The sequence below is a fragment of the Scyliorhinus canicula genome, chromosome 3, assembly GCF_902713615.1.
Source record: "Scyliorhinus canicula chromosome 3, sScyCan1.1, whole genome shotgun sequence".
Taxonomy (NCBI): Eukaryota; Metazoa; Chordata; class Chondrichthyes; order Carcharhiniformes; family Scyliorhinidae; genus Scyliorhinus; species Scyliorhinus canicula.
The window spans coordinates 61,586,343-61,610,556 of NC_052148.1; the positions used below are offsets into that span (position 1 = coordinate 61,586,343).

General features: G+C 46.0%; 1 protein-coding gene across 4 annotated transcripts in view; it reads left to right on the plus strand.

Moving 5' to 3' along the window:
* Positions 1-24,214, plus strand: part of rai14 (retinoic acid induced 14) — a 339,420-nt gene that overhangs the window by 172,224 nt on the left and 142,982 nt on the right. For all 4 annotated transcript variants that reach the window (XM_038790617.1, XM_038790618.1, XM_038790619.1 and 1 more), the window contains one exon: positions 3,349-3,479. In XM_038790617.1, the coding sequence (XP_038646545.1) occupies positions 3,349-3,479 (131 nt within the window). The remainder of the gene's footprint in view (positions 1-3,348; positions 3,480-24,214) is intronic.

Below are 24,214 nucleotides of genomic sequence, written 5' to 3' on the forward strand. Positions count from 1 at the left end.
AAACCCACGCACACACGGGGAGGATGTGCAGACTCCGCACAGACAGTGACCCAAGCCGGAATTGAACCTGGGACCCTGGAGCTGTGAAGCGATTGTGTTATCCACAATGCTACCGGAGGAATAGCATCACACAGCAATAAGGTCCAGGAACCTTCCAGCCGCTCGCTGGCAGCAGGTCCTCCCTGACGTGCTCCAATCCATTCGGTCACTACTGTGCACCGCAACTAACAGTACACCCCATGAACGTGTTTTTGCCTTCCCTAGGAAGTCTACATCCGGGGTGTCGCTCCCGTCGTGGCTCACGACTCCGGGCCCAGTCCTTCTCCGTAGGCATGTCCGGCACCACAAGGCGGAACCCCTGGTAGACAAAGTACGCCTTCTCCACGCCAGCCCTCAGTATGCCTACGTGGAGTTCCCCGACGGCCGCCACGACACAGTCTCGCTCCGGGACCTGGCTCCCTCAGGTGCCGATCCCATGCCCACGCCCCTTTTTCCCCCCGTGCCACCCTCCTTATCCCCGGCGCCCCCCTATTCTTCTCCACCAGGTCCATCCCTCGTCCCCTTGCCCACACTGGAGGACACGAGAGATTTCGGCTCGCTCTCGGAGTCATCCCGCCAGCAGACAGCACCAACACCGCCAGCACCTGCACCATCGTTGCCATCACCGCCTGGGCCGACGTCGCCACCACAGCTACGCCGATCACAGCGGAACATTCGACCGCCGGTTCTGCTCAACCTGCTGACCGGATGGACTCTTGGTTTTCTTTGTTTGGATCCTTTGTAAATATTTCATACTTTGTATCATAGTTATACGTCACCCCCGCCGGACTCATTTTTACAGGGGTGAATGTGGTGATAACCACTGTAGATATGCATACTTGCAGTTGGGGGATGTATGGCTGTACCTGTAATACAGGTTCCACCGGTAAGCCCCTGCTGGCTAGCTCCGCCCACAGGGAGCTTGTGTATAAATATGCGTGTGAGTCACTCAGACTCTAGTCTTCAGTTGCAGCCGGAGGAATAGCATCACACAGCAATAAAGCCTCGATTGAACTTGTCTATCGTCTTTGACTGTAATTGTTAGCGACACAAAGGGCCAAAGTAAATTTGTCATATGAAACAACTTCAGACAACTTTGATGTGACAATAAATATCAATCAATCATGTTTGAATTTGGTTCAGTACTCATTCCTGCATGGTGGAAGGCTATGAAACATTAAATTAATACCAAATGATTCAAAGCTTTACTTTATAGTTTGTTATGTTATTTGAAGGCTTAATTTTAGCCATTGACCAGAAACTGAACTGGAGCAGCAATGGCTACAAGAGCAGGTTGGAGGCTGGAAATTCTGTGGAGAGGAACTCACCTCCTGACTCTCCAAATCCTGTCCACCATCTACAAGGCACAAGTCAGGAGTATAATGGAATATTTTCCACTTGCCTGATGAATATAGTTCCAACAACACTCAGGAAGCTTAGCACCATCCAGGACAAAGCAGCCCGCTTGATTGGCACCCCATCCAACACTTCCAACATTTTCTTCCTCAACCACTGACGCACAGTAGCAGCAGTGTGCACCATCTATGAGATGCACTGCAGTAACTCAGCATGACTCCTTCAACAGCATCTTCCAAACCTGTGACCTCCAGCCCCCAGAAGGACAAGGCAGCAGATACCTGGGAACACGACCACCTGCAGGTTTCCCACCAAACCACACACCATCCCGACTTGGAACTATATCTCTGTTCCTTAGCTGTCACTAGGTCAAAATCCTGGAACTCCTTCCCCAACAGCACTGTGAGGTCCCCTACAACACATGGCCATCAGCGGTTAGAGAAGGCACTTTTCAAGAACCGTTTAGAGATGGGGAATAAAAATACTGCTGGCAATGGCCAAACCCTGTAAAATAATTAAAAACTAATATGTGGTAATACTGTAGGTAATAAAATCGTAACTCATTTATCCACACAGAAGGAGGCCATTTGGTCCATGGAGTCCATGCTAGCTCCCTGTGGAGCAATCCAGTCAGCCCCACTCCCCATTCAATTCCCATAGCTTGCAAAGTTCCCATCCAATTTCCTTTGGAAACCATTGATCATTTTTCCATCCCTTCATGGGCAGTGAGTGTCAAGTCATTCCCACTTGATGTGTAAAACTGTTTTTCCTCATGTTCCCTCTTCAGGTTTTGTCCAAAATCTTAAATCCGTGTTAACTGGTCCTTTTACCATCAGCCAATGGGAAGAGATTTTGCTCATCTACCTTTGCTGAACTTGCCATAATCACGTACACCTCTGTCATATCTCCCCACAATTTCCTTTTTCGCCAGGGAGAACAAGCTCAGCCTTTCAACACAACCTTGTAATTAACCCCCCTCCTCCCCATCCCTGGAATCATTCCAGTAAATTTCCTCTGCACCCTCTCACAGGCTTTCACAACTTTAGATGCACTCTATGTAGCTAGGGCCAAATCAGAGGTTTACATAGCAAATCGTAAGAGAAAATTATGCGGAGGTGAAATTAAAACAGAAATGCTAGAAACACACAGGTCTACCAGCACCTGTGGGGGAAAAGAAAACTACACCAATGTTTTGAGTGGGGCCGTTATTATTTCTGGTGAAGAATTGTGCACAAGATCTTCCCATTTATGTCTTTTCCAGCTGCTGACCAACCTATAACTTACTCCAAACAGGCAACGTCTACATCTGTAATGACATTTTAAAACCTCCATTAGGTCGCATGTAGTTCACTCCCAGGTGCAGAATCTATTAACGTGTCACATAATTCAGTTATATTCTAGAATTATTTTATAGTTGTAGATATTGGATAATGCAAAATGTATACTGTGAAATCTGAGCAAAAGACATAGTCTGACATTTGCAACTCATTTTCCTCTGACGACTGTCCAGACAGAGTTCTTTTTTAAAAATCAGGTTTTTTATCTTGGAAGCATCCTTGCACATAGATGCATTACGCTGCTCCCAAAGGATCAGTTCAGGCAGAGAGCCAGTCAGTAGAGGCTTGTGTCAGCAGTTTTCGCTGGTATTTGCGGTGCAGCATATGCAAACTGATGGATCTCGGACTAGTCCAGTTAAACGTTATGGAGAATGCCTTGCAAGACCTAAAATTCCTCTTTTGTCTAGACATGTGTGTCAACTGTAAGGTCTTTTCATTCAGCTACCTTTTCAAATTTTTGAAGCCTGGGAGGGAACATCTAATATCTTTCCCGGACGAGATTCTAATTCTGTGTTGACGTTGCTGTTTAATGCAATGCTTGTGTTTGAGCTGTTAAGCCCCACAAAATAAAAACCTACATCTCCGCACTCACCCTGTTTTTCTTTGTGCATTGCAGGCACATGAGTGGAACAAAAATGATGACCGACTACTGCAAGCTGTGGAGCATGGCGACACCGAGAAGGTGGCAGCCCTCCTGGGCAAAAAAGGGATCAGTCCCACGAAGCTGGACAACGAGGGCAAGTCTGCGTAAGTGAACCATAGACCAGCCCCTACTTTAGAGAAGGCTGCTTGCAGAAAATAATTTTCTTAATTGTTATCTTGTTTGGGATTAATTCCTTTTTAAAATTATTCTATGTTTAAATTATAACAGCTGATAGTTACCGTATTATTTCTGCATTATTGGATCTTAGTACAACTACTGCTGATTTGTTCTGCCCTGTGTGTTGGAAGATCCAAAAGGCAGGAGCTATTATCTCGATGGTGGAAATGCTGTTTAAAAGAAGTAATTATCTTTTGGTTCGGATTGAATATTTGCTGTATACAATAAACATGATGCTTCTATTGTTTCTAGTCTCAAAACTCCATTGAAAATTATCTTTGGTACATGACTGAGAAAAGATAGCCTGCATTAGTGACGCATTCTTTATTGCACATTCTTGAAATTGATTATTTTACCCAAACTTGTTTTTGACTGACATTAATAACTCGTGAAATTTTATATGAAGTGTTTAGAAATTAATCTGAATTGTCAGTAATGTTACAATAAATGTACAATTCTTCAGAAATGCTATGCAGATTCTCAGAATATACTCTCACAATATAGGTCATAAATCTATACCAACCGTCATTTTTGTTGTGATTATCACAAGAACCGTTGCATTTTAAACCCATTATGCATGGTTAGTGGATGGCTAAACAAACGGAATAAATGAGCAGCTTTGGACAAGGGGCAGCTGTCTTTCACCCCTCCTTTTAAAAGGGCCTCCAGCTTTTTGCCTGGCACTGTGTAACCTCAGTTCATGAAAGTATAAACCAAGTTGAGGTACTATTTGAAACGTGTAATTGATCTCACCAAAATTACATGTTTTGAGGGAATATAATTTCCTTGATGGCAAATGAGTTTCTTGAAAGTTATTGCGAACAATACTTTAGGCTGCACCGTCATCAGTGACATTAATTGGAATTTGAAAAGCTGTGCAATTTTTCCCAGAGTTGCTGACCAAAACACTTCCTTTAAAATTGTTGATGCCATTTTGATTTGGCACCTTGCATTCTTGCATGTCACAGAATCAAAGGAAATATAGTCACCTCTGCAATGCAAAAAAGGCATATTCATAATATGAATTGAAAGCATTAGAACTGGCCTGAGTGTTCCAGGGCCCAAGGAGGGAAAATACATTGAAAATTACCACTCCAAAATATTATCCAGTGACATTTGCTGGAAAGTCTATGGTTGGAATTCTCTGGCCGTTCGCTGGCGGCGGCGGGATTCCCTGGTCCTGCCTGCAGTGCATCCCCACCCATGGGTTTTCTGGCGGCGTGGGGTGGCTTCAATGGGAAATCTCATTGACAGCGGTGGGAGCAGAGAATCCTGCTGCCCAGTGAATAGCGTGCCACCTCCCACCGTCGAGAAACACGCAGCTGGGAGGCCAAATAATCCCGCCCAATATGTATCGATGTCAAGGCAGGATAAGATTCAGGTCCGAACCTTCCAAAGAAACTTGCAGCTCGCGCCACCATGTCTCTTGTATGAAGAGTGGTCACTGGGGTGAGCTAGTGGTTAGCTGGTGGCATCCAAGGACCAAATGCTAAGTATCAGGAATGGGGAAAATTGGAGAGATAACATGTTCTTGGCAACAATAACAAATGATATATATGTATATGTGGTGCCTTTAACAAAATGAAAGTCCCAAAGCATTTCACAGGAGCATTACAAAGCAAAATATGACACTGAGCTATAGTCGGGCTGACCAAATACTTGGTCAAAGGGGTATGTTTTTAATGAGAAAGCCCAGCTCGAGAAGTGTAGGGAGGGGATCCCAGAGTTTGGGGCCTAGGCAATTGAGGCATAACCATGAATGTTTTTTTTAAATTAAGGGACAGTTTAACTTGGACAATCCACCTACCCTGCACATCTTTGGATTGTGGGGTGAGACCCATGCAGACACTGAGAGAATGTGCAAACTCCACACGGACAGTGACCCAGGGCCGGAATTGAAACCGGGTCCTTGGCGCCCTGTGGTAGCAGTGCTGACCACTACACCAAGGTGCCGCTCTCGACCATGAATGATGAAACTGTTCGAATTGAGAATGCACAACATGCCTGAATTAAGGAGTGCAAATATTTTGGAGAGTCGTAGGCTTGTGGAGATTACAGAAATAGGGAGGTGCAAAGTCATGGAGGGAACTGAAAACCGGGATGAGAATTTTAGAGTTAAGATGTTGTTTGACCGGGAGCCAATAAAGGTCATCAAGCACAGAGCTGATAGGGCAATGACCCCTGTTGTGAGTTAAGACATGGGCAGCAGAATTTTGGATGACCTCAGGTTTACAGAGGGTGGAATATGGGAAAACGGCCAGAAGTGCATTGTAATAGTCAAATCTAGAGATAACAAAGGCAAGGAATGAGGGTTTCGACAGCAGATGAACTGAGACGGGGCAAAGTTGAGCAATGTTATAGAGGTGGAAAAGCCAATCCTAAGAGATGGTGCGATTTGAAGTTAGAAGCTTGTCTTAGGATCAAATGGGACAGTAATTTAAATGCTTGGTGGCTGAAACAGACGTGTCTTGTTCCATTTGAGAGAACATTATGCTCTGTACAATTTGGCATCTTGCATAGATTAAGGTATCAGCTTATTTTTACAAAAAGCATAACAATTGTGAAGAGTTTAACGGATTGGTTTGCTTTATAGAATTTACAGTGCAGAAGGAGGCCATTCGGCCCATCGAATCTGCACCGGCCCTTACAAAGAGCAACCCACTCAAGCCCACGTATCTACCCTATCCCCGCAACCCAACAACCCCCACTTAGCCTTTTTGGACACTAAGGACAATTTAGCATGGCCAATCCACCTAACCCTCACATCTTTGGACTGTGGGAGGAAACCGGAGCTCCCGGAGGAAACCCACGCAGACGTGGGGAGAACGTGCAGAGTCCGCACAGACAGTGACCCAGCCGGGAATTGAACCTGGGACCCTGGAGCTGTGAAGCAATTGCGCTAACCACTATGCTACCGTAATGGAAATGTTTCTTTGGCCTTGTCTCAGTGATATATTCAGTTTCCAGAATCTAAACCCAGGTCTGCTAACCTAAAGTATCCAAAATATAAATTGAAATGGGAGTCAAGTTCAAATTTCCAGGCAAGTCACACTGTAATGGTATTGCACAGGGATTTCATAGAATCGCAGCATCACTACAGTGGAGAAGGAGGCCATTTGGCTCATGGAGTCTGCATCAACCCTCTGAAAGAACACCCTAGTCCTGTAACCCAGTAACCCCACCTAACCTTTTGGTTCTAAGCTTTCTCCAGATGAACATGGTGCAGTAATGAAATTGCAAACCACAATGTCAACTTGTCATATTGAGACCATGGAACTCTCCCAAGAACTCCAAAACTTGGAACTTCTTAAAAATGTGATAAATATTTTTAAAGTTGAAGGAAAATCATGGGGCGATGCAGGAGGACTAGTAAGAAGTGTGCGGCTCGTGAGATCATGTTCTATGAAAATATTTAATGTAATCCTATTTGTTTGGATCTGTCAATGTGAAGACTGCTCTTTGAAAGGATCATTGTATATCGATTACCAGGGATCTGCAAGTTTAGTCGATTTCTCAATTCGGAGTATATTACCAAGTCGGTGAAATGTTTGCTGTGAGCTTGCACCTATGAGGAACTTGAATGATGCCACTAAATTAAATTTCAAGACAAGTTTTATTTTCTATTCTACGAGTATGGGCAAGAACTGGGTTCAATAGCCTGGAAAGGAAAATAGTCTCATGTTCTGACTTACTTCTCCTTTTCCACTTGTTTTAATATTCACCAACACTGAGGGAGATCGGTAGGATTATTGTATAAAAATGAAAAACCATGGACATTAAGGAAATATAAGGAAATAATAAAAATGAAGGAAATAGGGTGGCACGGTAGCACAATGGTTAGCACAGTTGCTTCAAAGGTCCAGGCTCCCGGGTTCGATTCCCAGCACGTTTTCCCCATGTCTGAGTGGGTTTCCTCCGGGTGCTCCAGTTTTCTCTCTCAGTCCAAAGGTTTTGTAGGTCAGGTGGATTGACCGTACTACATTTGCCCTTAGTGTCGATAAAGGTTGGGTGGAGTTACTGGGTTATGGGGATAGGTGGAGATATGGGCTTATGTAGGATGCTCTTTCCAAGGGCCGGTGCAGACGTGATGGGCCGAATGACCTCCTTCTGCACTGTAAATTCTATGATCATATGCCAAAGGGCTCCACAGTTTGTTTCTAAGTTATGCTTTAGTGCCTGCCAATTCCATTGAAAAGAAAATAATGCCTTGGTTCTAAATTGACAATGGTTGTTGAGTTCATTAGCATGACCCCTTCTATTCCTACATTGATCTTTTACGGCTGAAAGATTCATCAGTTGTGTCCATAATCCTTGACACGGTGGCACAGTGGTTAGCTCTGCTGCTTCACAGTACTATGGACCTGGGTTCCATTCCAGCCTTAGGTGACTGTGTGGAGATTGCACATTCTCCCTGTGTCGACATGGGTTTCTTCTCGGTCCCCTGGTGACCTTCCACAGTCCAAAGATGTGCAGGTTTGATAGATTGGTCATACTAAATTTCCCCTGAGTATCCAATAGTGTGCATGTTAAATGGGTTGGTTACGGGGATGGGGCAGGGGAGTGGGCTGAGGTAGGGTGCTCTTTTGGAAGATTGCTGTAAACTTGATGGGCTGAATGGCCTTCTTTGCACTGTAGGGATTCTATGACTTCAGTACGAAGGTTAATGCTGATCAGGAATAAAACATGAAGGAAGTGCAAGGTCAGCATACAGTTGTAATAGCATTTCATTTCTGAGGGTGGAATTTTCCGGTTTTTTTTCTTCTTGAGTGCTGGAGCAGTCGAGACGAATGCTGTGCAGCTCACAGCCGTCTTTTATCGCCATATTGCCCAGAACTTTGAATTTTAAAAACCCTGAAACGTGTCCCTTGCCTTCATGCTGGCGGGAACCACATTATGTCAATGGTGTGGGGCAAGGACAGGGACGATCACGCTGAAAGATCTCGTTAGCGAGAATCCTTCTTTTGGCCTCTCACGGGAGTTTGCACCTGTGTCGCAACGAACATAGGCCCCAAAAGTCTGGCCAATTTTTCTTGAAGATGAACACTCTATGTTGTTCTGCCTAATTTTAAATTACTGTAACACTCCATGGATCAATTTTGAGAGCAGTCCCGATTCTCCGCTGGTTGGAGCACTAGTCTCCAGGACGGAGAATCCCAGTTTATGTCACTGTTGCTGTTTCTTCCTGAACCCTGCTGTGTGGGTTAGAGGATTAACTTTAATAAGTATAATTTGTAAAGGATTGAAATTTAGGCTCTTAAATTATGGATCGTTAAAATGTTTATCTTTATGTTAAACTTTTCACTTTTAGACTCTAGGTCCCCTGGTGACCTTCCACAGTCCAAAGATGTGCAGGTTGTAGAAATGTTTGCTGAGAAATTTATAAGTCACATGGATGAATGAGTAACCTAAATATCTGCTCTTGCTTGCATTGTGCACTATGATTTATTATCCAAACATTTGATTTAAGCTGAGTAAATTATGGCTGCCTAATGTACATTTTTTGTGTACCAGCATTAATTTACTTCCATTTTCATTGTAATATTACATTGATTATTGGAATTCACGGCAGGTCGCAATGCGCATGACGCCGGTATCGGCAGCTGGAATGCATGGATCACTCCAGTGCCCTGCTGACCCCCTGTAGGGGTCAGAATCAGTGCTCCTGGGGGCATATTGACGCCGTCGTGAAACGCAATGGCGTTTACGACAGTGTCAACACTTAACCTCAGGATCAGAGAATCCCACCCATTATTTTTAAATTTTTCTAATACGGGGTTAATCCACCTACCCTGCACATCTTTTTGGGTTGTGGGGGGCGGGACCCATGCAGACACTGGGAGAATGTGCAAACTCCACACAGGTAGTTCCCCGGGCCAGGATCGATCCCGGGTACTCGACACCATGAGGCAGCAGTGCTAACAACTACGCCACCACGCCGCTCTAAAATTTTCAGAACTACATAATTTTTAAAAACACTATTTATTTCCTACATTTCCGGTAAGAAGACGGCTGTTCTTCTGAAACACCCCGTCTGGCACCACCGGCACATCTCGAGGAACGGGTGGAATAGGGTGGCACGGCGAAGCCGGGGCCCTCAGGCTCCAGGCCCTCCAGAAGACATCGGCACAGGGCATCAAAAGCGACACACAGCAGGCTGCCTCCACCTCTAGCGTGCATCCTGAGGACACACCTGGAGGTAGCACTAGACCACATAAGATCAAGATGTTTGAGGAGCACTGAGTGGGCACAGGGGAGCACTGGGGAGGGGGGGGGGGGGGGGTTGTCGTCGCTATGTGTAGCTAGGGGTAATGGAAATGTCCAATGTTCACAATTAAAACATGGTACATGTGCAGCCTCTGTTACATTAATCTTCACAGTGGGCTTGACCACTCCCAGGCACAGGGTCCAAGATCAAATGCCCCCGATGCAGACTCCGTTCAGAAGATGGGTGTGAAAGACAGGAGTCCGACTTTGGCATAAACTGAGGAGCACCAGAGCTAACCTCACAGCGAGTTATCACTCTCCTACCTTGTATATTGACCCGCTGACAGTGCCAATACAGGACCATCACCCTGGGGTAATGTTGCACTTACCCTGGGGTAATTGTACACTGACCCTGGGAGAGTGGAACAGGGTAGTCGTTGGTGCAGGAGAGTCAGAGACGGGGGGTGCGGTGAAGAGGAGGAGGAAGGGGAATAGGGGGAGGAAGGGGATTGGGGAGGGAGGGATGAGCTGGCAGACGATGCCTTCATCTATGAGAATCGGGTGAGGTTGAGGGCTTCCCTATTCCTTTGGCCATGTCACAATCTTGCCGCTGCCAGTCCTCCATCCTCCAGCTCCCCCTTCAGGCCCTCCCCAGGCTTTTCCATCCCCTCCAGTTCTGCCATCTACACATTCAGCATGTCACCCATAATATGCCAGTTGTGGAGTGCACAGCAGATCACCACAAAGTGGGAGACCCTCTGGGGGGATGTATTGTAGCGCACTACTAGAGCAGTTCATGCATCGGAACAGCATTTTGAGCAGTCCGGTGCACCACTCAATGACAGCGCGGGTGGCAGCATGGGCCTTGTTGTATCGGATCTCCGCCTCGGTCTCCAGCCTCTGCATGCATGTAATTAGCTGGGACGTCTTATCTCCCAAGAGCCAACCGGTCATCCTGGGGTGGTCCTCAGAAGACACCTGGGATCTCAGGTGTCATGCTGCCATGCTCATCTCCCTGGGAAGCATGCACATGTCCATGATCTGGAGTGGTGGTCGCACATGAGTTGAACATTTAGGGAGCGGAACCCAATCCTGTTAATGAAGGGCACGCTCTGATGCCCAGGTGCGCGCAAGGCGACATATATGCCATCAGTTATTTCCTGGACCTGGGCATACCGCCGCCGACGGAGAATCTTGCAGCCCAGGCATCCTAGACTAGGTCCATCTCAAAGTTGATACAATCTGATGCCCGGGCATACAGGCCTGTGTGACCTCACGGATGTACTTGTGGGTGTAGCTTGTGAAATGCCGCACAGGTCCCCACTCAGCCCTGGGATGAATCACTGGCATTGAGGTTCAGGGCTGTGGTCACCTGCACCACCGGCAGTGGGTGTCTTCCTCCATGGAGTGCCAAGTCTGCCAGGACATGGCACAGGTGCCACACTGTGTCTTTGTTTAGACAGAGTCTTATGTGGCACATGCTGGCTGTCATCGCCTCAAAAGTCCGACGGTGCCTGTACACCATGGGCCATTGCTAGCATCCCCCTCTGGGTTTCTCCTTGGCCTTATGGTGGTCGGGTCTTCTGGAGTTGCGGGGGCCCCCTGCACATAGGGGGCCACCTCTAGCTTGCATCGACACTCCTGCCTTCTCTGATGTTTGGTCACCTGGGCTGCCACCAGCACCATGAGGACATTTTCTGTGGGACCGACACCACCATCTATTTTGGTTTCTGTAAGGAGTTCGAGGCGAGGGATAGACAATCAGTTGGGGCTTCCAGCCCGGGACCCTCAAATTCTCCAAGCCTCCCCCACCCGTACTTGTTTCAGATAGCCATGCAACAAGCCAGGTATGTTAGAGAACCTCACTCTGCACACTCATCCCAGACCCCTGCCAGAAACATTAGGGAGACCGTGCTCAGGTGCCTTCCACTGATCCACACACTCTCCCTTTAGTCGCAAGGAAATCCAAGTGCTGAAGCTCAGCTTTTGAGTGTTTGATGATTCGTTGCTGCCTGTATGGTGCTGATAATTCGAGAGGTCAGACCATCGAGGCTTTAAAGTTTGATTGAAATGCAATGCAATAATCATCGTCTGAGACATGGCATGTTTACCCTCGAGAAGCCACCTGAAAATATTTTATTTATGAAGTGGTCAACAGTATCAAAGATTTGAAAATCAACTATGTAACATTCGACATATCACACTAACCATTAGTTAGTAAGTAAAGTCACCACAGTCCCAGATGACCATAGGCTGCTTTCCTTTTGAGGGGGAGTGATGACTAGTGGTAATTTAACTTGAGGATCACCACATCTCAGGCAAGGGGTAAGGTTGAGAAGGCAGAGCATCCATGAATAACCTCAGCCAGTACAGGAATTGAACCTGCGCTGTTGGCCTTGTTCTGCGTCACATACCAGCTGTACAGCCAACTGAGCTAACCATTAAACAGCAAGGAAACATCACCGTTCCATATTGGTACTTTCACAAACCTATATCAGCTCATTAAAAAATCCAAACACACTGCATCACCCCTCGCAGATTCCTCGGTAGTAACGGAGCAAAGCCTGTGTTATCATGTCCAGAACTTTATTGTAGAAATTATCTGTCCATAAATGTGTGGCCTGTTCCACATATCAGTGCCATTCTCCATCCAGGCGACCCAGGACCCCAAAAACAACGGAGACCGCGCGCGAGGACCCGAACACGCTGCAAGGTATTCCTGCGCCCGCAGAACGCCGGGACCCATCCGGATCGCAAACTCACCCCCCCAGCAACCCCACTACCTCAACCAGCGCCCGGGGCCCTGCCAGACGCGACCCCGGAAATGTAAACAGCGCCTTGGACCTCGCTAGCGCCCTGGGTCCCGCCAACGCCTTGGACCCCGCCCGATGCAACCACCTACCTTCCACAAGGGCGGACGTCTCCCATCGGATCCCAGGATCATCCAGCAGCAGCCGCCGACCGAGAAAGCGAGGGAAACGCAGCGGTCTGCAGGTTAGACTGAAGGAACGCGGTTTCAAGACCCCTCTCCCCAGCATACTCCTGGCAAACGTCCAAGCGATTGAAAACAAGCTGGATGAACTTAACGCCAGACTTACCTCTCAGAGGGAAGTAAGAGACTGCTGTGTGCTCTGTTTCACAGAGACATGGCTCACCCCCGCCTCACCGGACTGTGCCATACAACCTGAAGGCTTCTCTATTCACCGGGCGGACCGCACGGCATCTTCAGGCAAAGCGAAGGGTGGCGGGGTTTGCCTCCTCATCAACTCCTCCTGGTGCTTGGATGTGGCGATCCTGGCGACCTACTGCTCCCCAGACCTGGAATACTTGACCGTAAAGTGCCGCCCATACTATCTTCCACGTGAGTTCACTTCAGCCATTATCACAGCGGTCTACATCCCACCCCAGGCAGAAGTGAGGAAGGCGCTGGATGAACTGTACACAGTCATAAACAACTATGAAACAGAACCCCCTGAGGCCTTGTTCATTGTGGCCGGAGACTTCAACAAAGCCAACCTCAAGAGTGTACTGCCAAAATTCCACCAGCACATCTCCTGTACCACCAGGGGCGACAACACTCTTGACCACTGCTGCTCAAAAATCAAGGGCACCTACCGTTCCATCCCCCGACCGCACTTTGGGAAATCAGACCATCCGGGTGCTCCGGTTTCCTCCCACAGTCCAAAGATGTGCAGGTTAGGTGGATTGGCCATGCTAAATTGCCCGTAGTGTCCTAATAGTAAGGTTAAGGGGGAGAGTTGTTGGGTTACGGGTATAGGGTGGATACGTGGATTTGAGTAGGGTGATCATTGCTCGGCACAACATCGAGGGCCGAAGGGCCTGTTCTGTGCTGTACTGTTCTATGTCTATGTCTAAGACTGTGCTCCTTCTCCAGGCTTACAAGCAGAAACTCAAGCGGGAGAATCCAGCTAAGAAGGTTGTGCAGTGCTGGTCCGAGGAGACAGAAGAGCTCTTACGTGACTGCTTGGAGACAGTGGACTGGTCCATATTTAAGAACTCAGCGACTAACTTAAATGAGTATGTCACCACCGTCACAGACTTCATCAGCAAATGTGTGGACGACTGCGTGCCAAAGAAAGCAGTACGCACGTTCCCCAACCGGAAACCATGGCTCAACCGCGAGATTGACTCCCTACTGAAGGACAGATCTGAGGCGTTCAAGGCAGACGACCCTGTCCTATACAAGAAATCCAGGTACGACCTCCGCAAAGCCATCCGAGATGCCAAGAGAGAATATCAAACTAAGCTAGAGTCACAGACAGACTCTCGGCGGTTGTGGCAAGGACTAAACAACATAACGGGCTACAAAGCGAAGCCGAGCAGTATCTCTGGCAGCAGTGCACCCCTCCCCGATTAACTTAATACATTCTATGCTCGGTTTGAGCAGGTAACCAACAATCCGCTATCGAGTGCCCCAGCAACCCATAATTCACCCATACACACCATCACAGTTTCCGAAGTCAGATCGACCTTCCTGAAAGTGAACCCACGGAAGGCGATGGGCCCAGACGGGATCCCTGGTCGTGCACTCAGAGCCTGCGCACACCAGCTGGCAGAGGTATTCACAGACATCTTTAACCTATCCCTACTCCACTCCGAGGTCCCCACCTGCTTCAAGAAGACCACCATCATACCGGTACCAAAGAAGAACCAGGCAACGTGCCTCAATGACTACCGCCCGGTGGCCCTGATGTCAGTTGTAATGAAGTGCTTCGAGAGGCTGATCATGAAGCGCATCACCTCCATACTCCCGGAACGCCTTGACCCACTTCAATTTGCATACCGTCGCAACCGGTCCACATCAGACGCCATTTCCCTGGCCCTACACTCATCCCTAGAGCATCTCGAAAACAAGGACTCCTACATCAGACTCCTATTTATTGACTACAGCTCCGCCTTCAACACCATAATCCCAGCCAAGCTCATATCAAAGCTCCAAAACCTAGGACTTGGCTCTCCACTCTGCAACTGGATCCTTGACTTTCTGACCAACAGACCACAGTCAGTAAGAATGAACACCAACACCTCCTCCACAATAGTCCTCAATACCGGTGCCCCGCAAGGCTGCGTACTTAGCCCCCTACTCTACTCCCTGTACACACACGACTGCATGGCAAAACTTGGTTCCAACTCCATCTACAAGTTTGCTGACGATACGACCATAGTGGGACGGATCTCGAATAACGACGAGTCCGAATACAGGAGGGAGATAGAGAACCTAGTGGAGTGGTGCAGCGACAACAATCTCTCCCTCAATGCCAGCAAAACTAAAGAGCTGGTCATCGACTTCAGGAAGCAAAGTACTGTACACACCCCTGTCAGCATCAACGGAGCCGAGGTAGAGATGGTGAGCAGTTTCAAATTCCTAGGGGTGCACATCACCAAAAATCTATCCTGGTCCACTCACGTCGACGCTATCACCAAGAAAGCACAACAGCGCCTATACTTCCTCAGGAAACTAAGGAAATTCGGCATGTCCACATTAACCCTTACCAACTTTTACAGATGCACTATAGAGAGCATCCTATCGGGCTGCATCACAGCCTGGTATGGCAACTGCTCGGCCCAGGACCGCAAGGAACTTCAGAGAGTCGTGAATACCGCCCAGTCCATCACACGAACCTGCCTCCCATCCATTGATTCCATCTACACCTCCCGCTGCCGGGGGAAAGCAGGCAGCATAATCAAGGATCCCTCCCACCCGGCTTATTCACTTTTCCAACTTCTTCCATCGGGCAGGAGATTCAGAAGTCTGAGAACACGCACAAACAGACTCAAAAATAGCTTCTTCCCCACTGTCACCAGACTCCTAAATGACCGTATTATGGACTGACCTCATCAACACTACACCCATGTCTGCTTCATCCGATGCCAATGCTTATGTAGTACATTGTATATATTGTGTTGCCCTATTATGTATTCTCATGTATTTTCTTGAATTCTGTTTAATTTCCTTTTCTTCCCATGTACTGAATGATCTGTTGAGCTGCTTGCAGAAAAATACTTTTCACTGTACCTCGGTACACGTGACAATAAACAAATCCAATCCAAGGAGAAGAAACTGTGCAGGCTCTCCCACCCCGCCCAATCTCACTGGAAGCAAATACTGGCATCCACTTATTCCACTGGTGCTCATGATGCAGTTGAACATCACACCAGCAGCAAATACATTAGCAAAATGCGAAGGCATTTCTTCAATGGCATCATCAGGTGGCCCATTTGAATCAATGTCGGGCACCAGGTCCTGCAGCATCATCTTGCTTCAAACTGGAAAGCCTTCTGGACTTGCTTCCTCTGAGCCTGGTGTTCCAGGACCTAGAACAAATTGTCCTTCTTCCTGGCTGCAGAAAAGGAAAGAAATAGCAACAGCAGCCTCCAGGCATTTGCAGTCACAAGCTACAAACACAACCTGCAGCTGTGAAGTCTTCTCACAACTAACAAGGCCAATTCCTTATTAGCAATAACCTTCAGCTGTGAAGGTAGAGGCTGCTCACAGTCAAAGGGAGTTAACCTGACCGTCAGCATATAATCAAGAACAGGGGTCTGTCCTCGGGATGTGGGGAAGTATTTGATAGGAGAGACAGGCAGTAACTGTAAGGTTATCCACAATAATTAAAGATGGCTTGAAGGCCTCACAGATGGAAATAGCTACTCACCTCTTCAGTTCCCTCAGCAGCCACTGCACCAGCCTGCTTTATTTTTTGCTGTGGAGCCAGTTAATTCCCTTGAGGACATTACATTCAAATTCAATCTCGCTAATAAGATGGAAATGTTTACAAATTGGGGTTAATGATATGCTTGCCATATTTGGGCGAGATCTGGAACTCTCCACAGGGAGCGGGCCGGTTAGATCGGGTGCGAATCTCGATTTTTGTCCTTTCCCATTAACACATGGCTGAAAGAGTGGTGTGGGAAAGAGGGGTTCCTTTTCATGGGACACTGGCATCAGTTTTGGGACAGGGGGGACCTATACCGTTGGAATGGTCTCCACCTGAACCGAGCTGGGACCAGTGTTCTGGCGAAAAGAGTAAATAGGGTGGTCAATAGGACTTTAAACTAGAGATTGGGGGGGAAGGGAAAGTCAGGGAACCAAGAGGTGAAGGAATCAGTGGGAAGCGTAGCTGCTTAGGATTACAAAAAATCACGAAAAGACAGAGCTTAGGAGAGGTTACGATAGTCCCCATCTCACAAAATATGACACAGTGTATGGAAAGGCTCAGTAAACCAAGGTCCACCACACTAAGAAAACAAAAAGGGACAGTCAATAGGGAATTAAAGGTGCTATATTTAAATGCCGCAGTGTACGGAACAAGGTAGATGAGCTTGTGGCCAGATTGTGACTGGCAGGTATGATGTGGTAGGCATCACAGAGACGTGGTTGCAGGGGGTTCAGGACTGGGAGTTAAACATCCAGGGATTTACAACCTATCGAAAAGACAGAGAGGTGGGTAGAGGGGGCGGGGTTGCCTTGTTAATTAGAAATGAAATTAAATCAATAGCACTAAACGACATAGGGCCAGACGATGTGGAGTCTGTGTGGGTAGAGTTGAGGAACCACAAAGGCAAAAAAACCATAATGGGAGTTATGTACAGGCCTCCTGACAGTGGTCAGGACCAGGGGCACAAAATGCACCACGAAATAGAAAGGGCATGTCAGAAAGGCAAGGTCACAGTGATCATGGGGGACTTCAATATGCAGGTGGACTGGGTAAATAATGTTGCCAGTGGACCCAAAGAAAGGGAATTCATTGAATGTTTACAGGATGGCTTTTTGGAACAGCTTGTGATGGAGCCCACGAGGGAACAGGCTATTCTGGACTTAGTGTTATGTAATGAGCCAGAATTGATAAAAGATCTTAAAGTAAGGGAACACTTAGGAAGCAGTGATCATAATATGGTAGAATTCAGTCTGCAATTTGAAAGAAGGAAGGTAGAATCAGATGTAAAGGTTTTACAGTTAAATAAAGGTAATTACAGGCGCATGAGGGAGGAACTGACGAAAATCGACTGGAAGCAGAGCCTAGTGGGAAAGACAGTAGAACAGCAATGGCAGGAGTTTCTGGGAGTAATTGAGGACACAGTGCAGAGGTTCATCCCAAAGAAAAGAAAGGTTATCAGAGGGAGGATTAGGCAGCCATGGCTGACAAAGGAAGTCAGGGAATGCATCAAGGCAAAAGAGAGAGCCTATAATGTGGCAAAGAGTAGTGGGAAGTCAGAAGATTGGGAAGGCTACAAAAACAAACAGAGGATAACAAAGAGAGAAATAAGGAAGGAGAGGATCAAATATGAAGGTAGGCTAGCCAGTAACATTAGGAATGATAGTAAAAGTTTCTTTAAATACATTAAAAAGAAACGGGAGGCAAAAGTAGACATTGGGCCGCTCCAAAATGACGCTGGTAATCTAGTGATGGGAGACAAGGAAATAGCTGAGGAACTTAATAAGTACTTTGCGTCAGTCTTCACAGTAGAAGACATGAGTAATATCGCAACAATTCAGGAAAGTCAGGGGGCAGAGTTGAATATGGTTGCCATCACAAAGGAGAAAGTGCTAGAGAAACTAAAAGGTCTGAAAATGGATAAATCTCCGGGCCCAGATGGGCTACATCCTAGAGTTCTAAAGGAGATAGCTGAAGAAATAGTGGAGGCGTTAGTTATGATCTTTCAAAAGTCACTGGAATCAGGGAAAGTCCCAGAGGATTGGAAAATCGCTGTTGTAACCCCCCTGTTCAAGACGGGAACAAGAAAAAAGATGGAAAATTATAGGCCAATTAGCCTAACCTCGGTTGTTGGCAAAATTCTAGAATCCATCGTTAAGGATGAGATTTCTAAATTCTTGGAAGTGCAGGGTCGGATTAGGACAAGTCAGCATGGATTTAGTAAGGGGAGGTCGTGCCTGACAAACCTGTTAGAGTTCTTTGAAGAGATAACAAATAGGTTAGACCAAGGAGAGCCAATGGATGTTATCTATCTTGACTTCCAAAAGGCCTTTGACAAGGTGCCTCACGGGAGACTGCTGAGTAAAATAAGGGCCCATGGTATTCGAGGCAAGGTACTAACATGGATTGACGATTGGCTGTCAGACAGAAGGCAGAGAGTTGGGATAAAAGGTTCTTTTTCGGAATGGCAACCGGTGACAAGTGGTGTCCCGCAGGGTTCAGTGTTGGGGCCACAGCTGTTCTCTTTATATATTAACGATCTAGATGACGGGACTGGGGGCATTCTGGCCAAGTTTGCCGATGATACAAAGATAGGTGGAGGGGCAGGTAGTATTGAGGTGGGGAGGCTGCAGAAAGATTTAGACAGTTTAGGAGAATGGTCCAAGAAGTGGCTGATGAAATTCAACGTGGGCAAGTGCGAGGCCTTGCACTTTGGAAAAAAGAATAGAGGCATGGACTATTTTCTAAACGGTGACAACATTCATAATGCTAAAGTGCAAAGGGACTTGGGAGTCCTAGTCCAGGATTCTCTAAAGGTAAACTTGCAGGTTGATTCCGTAATTAAGAAAGCAAATGTAATGTTGTCATTTATCTCAAGAGGCTTGGAATATAAAAGCAGGGATGTACTTTTGAGGCTTTATAAAGCACTAGTTAGGCCCCATTTAGAATACTGTGAGCAATTTTGGGCCCCACACCTCAGGAAGGACATACTGGCACTGGAGCGGGTCCAGCGGAGATTCACACGGATGATCCCAGGAATGGTAGGCTTAACATGCGATGAACGTCTGAGGATCGTGGTATTATATTCATTGGAGTTTAGGAGGTTGAGGGGAGATCTAATAGAAACTTACAAGATAATGAATGGCTTGGATAGGATGGACGTAGGGAAGTTGTTTCCATTAGCAGGGGAGACTAGGACGCGGGGGCACAGCCTTAGAATAAAAGGGAGTCACTTTAGAACAGAGATGAGGAGAAATTTCTTCAGCCAGAGAGTGGTAGGTCTGTGGAATATATTGCCACAGAGGGCGGTGGAGGCCAGGACGTTGAGTATCTTTAAGACAGAAATTGATAAATTCTTGATTTCTCGAGGAATTAAGGGCTATGGGGAGAGAGCGGGTAAATGGAGTTGAAATCAACCATGATTGAATGGTGGAGTGGACTCGATGGGCCGAATGGCCTTACTTCCGCTCCTATGTCTTATGGTCTTATGGTCTTAACCGGCACACACAGATCTGTGCCGGGCACAACACAGTGGTTAAATCACTCCCATCATAAAGTTAAAAATGTAAAATAGAAACTACAGAAAATTTAAAAATGCAGAAATAAGACTAAAGAACACAGAGACTATTCAGGATGATGAACTGAACAAAAGCATGGTGTTTATTTGGATTTGGATTTGGGTTTGTTGTCACGTGTACCAAGGTACAATAAAAAGTATTGTTCTGCGTATGTCCAGACAGATCATTCCATACATGAAAAAACATAGGACATACAATTGATATACAATGTATAGACATAGACATCGGGTGAAGCATATGGAGTGTAGTACTACTCAGTAGAGAAAATGTGTGGAGAGATCAGTTCAGTCCATAAGAGGGTTATTCAATAATGTGGTAATATAGCGGGAAGAAACTTTTTAAATCCGTTCGTGTGCGTGATCTCAGACTTTTGTATCTCCTGCCTTATGAAAGAGGTTGGAAGAGAGACTAACTCTTGTGGGTGAGGTCTTTGATTCTGCTGCCCGCTTTCCCAAGGCAGCGGGAGGTGGAGACAGAGTCAATGAATAGGAAGCAAGTTTGCGTGATGGACTGGCCTGTGTTTACAACTCTAGATTTTAAAGTAGTCATGCCTGTTGACAATTTTGCATTAGTATAGCAATGAACCTGTGTCCGACATTTCAAAGGCATTTCTGTAATGGCCAATTTATCTGCTCCATGTCCAATTTCAGAAAAATAGCCAGTCACGAAGGATAGAATTCCTTGACGCTGCCAACAGCCTAAATTCTCAAGGTTAATCTTTAATGAATCTTATTGCTGCAATCAATTTTACACCACTTGGACTTTGTAACTCCAACGTCGATGCATGCTAAACTAAGATGCAAGATCAGCATCTCATTGATGGGTGGTTATAATTTCAGGTTAGGTGCTCTCTACATCAATTCACATCAGACTACAGATGGTGAATGTAATCTGCAGGCTCAGTATGAGGGCTAGCTCCAAATGTGCAATTGGGAGGATATTTTGATTTGTGATGGGTGTTAGGAGTTTGTTTAATTCTTGTAAGTATGTGTTTTGAAGTAATGAAATTTAATAATGTAAAATACGGTAAAGAAAAAATGAACCTGAACTTCTTTCTTTCTTTCTATTCATTCTTTTTTTTAAATATAGGGCAGCAGGGTAGCATGGTGGTTAGCATAAATGCTTCACAGCTCCAGGGTCCCAGGTTCGAGTCCCGGCTGGGTCACTGTCTGTGCGGAGTCTGCACGTTCTCCCCGTGTGTGCGTGGGTTTCCTCCGGGTGCTCCGGTTTCCTCCCACAGTCCAAAGATGTGTGGGTTAGGTGGATTGGCCATGATAAATTGCCCTTAGTGTCCTGAAAAATAAGGTTAATGGGGGGGGGGTTGTTGGGTTAAGGGTATGGGGTGGATACGTGGGTTTGAGTAGGGTGATCATTGCTCGGCACAACATCGAGGGCCGAAGGGCCTGTTCTGTGCTGTACTATTCTATGTTCTATGTTCTTTAACGCCCATCACAACCTCAGCCTCCAAAGTGCTTTACAGCCAAACAAGCACTCGTGTCAAGCAGTCACTCTTGTAATGTCAGGAAGTGACACAACCAATTTAGACACAGTTGGGTCCCACAGCAACAGGATGACTTGTTTTAGTGATGTTGCTGGAGATGATTACTAGCCAGAACATAAGGGAGACTTCCTCCACTATTTGTCATAAGATGCGTGGATTCCTTTGTGGGATGCAGAAGGGGCCTTGGTTTACCGTCTTATCCAAAAGATGTTGCCTTTAACAATGCATCACTCCCTCAGTGTGGTATTAAATTGTCAGCCTGGACCATGTGCCTGAAGATGAAGCATGAACCCAGGAGCTTCAAACCCAAATTGCAAACACTGGGGACCAGGGTCATAAGGATAAATCTAACCAAGTTTCCCATTGGGTGGACAATATGTGATATTGAATTTTGGAGAGAGGAGAAACTCCTTTGAATAATTCAAGAACCAGTTGCCTATTGCAATGAGACAATTTTATAATCCTCCAGGATATAATAATTAAGATGTACCAACCTTTCTCAACCATAATTATTTTGTGATTATGACTGTTGATTTGTGATTGTTGCTAATCTAAATAAAATCAATAAGATGATGTGCTGGAAAAACTCAGCAGGTCTGGCAGCATCTGTGGAGATGGGAACAGAGCTATCATTTCAAGTCCAATATGACTTCTTCAGAATCTCCTTCAGTTTGAAAAAAGAGTCATATTAGTCTCAAAACGTTAATTCTTTCTCCTTTCACCCATGCTGCCAGACCTGATGTGTTTTTCCAGAACTTTTTGTTTTTCTTTCAACATAAATACTGTTAAGATTTATTCAGCAACTAAATTACAAACATATATTTTCTGATTTGATTTATGTAACTCGTTTATTTTGAAGTCGTAGGAGAAGTTTATTTGTCTATTTTAGCCTAAGTTTTTTTTCCCCTTTCCTCTTTCCTATTTTTCCCCCACAATTATTCTTTTGTGTTCTCAGCTGCTTCATTTTCCAAGGCTCTGGGTGGGATTCTCCGTCGGCGGGATCCTCCGCTTTGCTGGCAGTGCACTCATGCCCAGGGATTTCCCCGTGGTGTGGGGGTGCCCACAATGGGAAACTCCATTGGCCGGCAGCCGGGATGGAGGATCCCGCTGCTGGCTGGGTGCACAACACCAGAGAACGAGTGCGGCGGGACGGAGAATCCCGCCCTCTATCTTTTCTAGCACATTGATTTGGTCTTCTCTGGAATATTGTGTGCAATGCTGGGCACCACACTTTCGGAAGGATGTGAAGGCTTTGAAGTAGGTGTGGAAAGAACTTAACTGGCATCATTCCAGGGTTGCAGGGCTTCAGTTACGATGACAGATTGGAGCAGTTGGGATTGTTTCTCAGAGGAGATTTGATAAAGTTATTCAAAATCATGAGGGGCCCGCAAAGAGAAGAAAGGGAGAAACTGTTCCCGTTGACAAAAGGGCCAAGAGGCAAAGGACACCCAAGTTAAGGTAAATGACAAAGCTCCAAAGGTGGCAAGAGGAAAAAGTTTCTTGTGCACCAAATAGTGAGTGAGAATCTGGAATGCGCTGACTGAATGTGCGAAACTGGCATATTCAATCATGGCTTTCAAAGTGAATTGGATAATTACCTGCAGAGAGAAAATTTGGGGGGCTTTGGGAGAAAAGGCAGGGGAGTGAGGCGAGCTGTGAATGCCTTCCTTCTGTAGAGTAACTATTTTGTTACTTCATGAAGCTGCTGTATGTTTAGAATTTTACGGCCACAGCCAGCAAAAGAACATTAAGTTTGCATGCAAAGAAAGAATTGACGTTTCCATCATAATTGGTCTTTAACAGGTCTCAGACTTATGCATGTGTGTTTGCCCCTCCCCCTCCTCTTATATTTTTTTTCATGGTTTTTTCTTTCTTGGATTGTTGAACCTTTCAAGTTCTGCTCCAAGAACAATTCTCAGCAATCCAAATGTCAAATCTTTTTGACAAAAGTGCCATTATTGCCAGTTTATTGCCTTTTAGATCAAAATCAATTAAGTTTATTTTGAGGTAAAACTAGCATCATTTCTGGAATTCAATTTGAGAAGTGTGGAAAAACTAAGCTAAACATGCAACACAGAAACTACCTCAAATGCAATAAGTTGTTAATCAGACAGAAAAGATTGAAAAATCCTAGCAATTGAAGCAGAGTCACATTTGTTTTATTCCAAAGCTCCTTTTTATGCACAGAGTAACCCAGACTAAATTTGATTTGATTTATTATTGTCACATGTATTAGTATACAGTGAAAAGTATTGTTTCTTTCATGCTATACAGGCAATGCATACTGTACATAGGGAAGGAAGGAGAGACTACAGAATGTAATGTTACAGTCATAACTAGGGTGTAGATAAAAGATCAACTTAATGTTTCCCACCTATTATGACCACAGGATGTCCTCCAGTGCATAACACTGGATTACTACTTATTACTACTTATTACTACTTATGAAGTGCGTTGTCACTTCTGCGAAGTAGGAAATGTGGAAGTCAATATACGTACAGTAGGGTTACTCAAACAATATGGTGAAATAGATATGATGTGGAGATGCCGGCGTTGGACTGGGGTGAGCACAGTAAGAAGTCTTACAACACCAGGTTAAAGTCCAACAGGTTTGTTTCAAACACGAGCTTTCGGAGCGCAGCTCCTTCCTCAGGTGAATGGCGAGGTATGTTCCAGAAACATTTATATAGACAAAGTCAGAG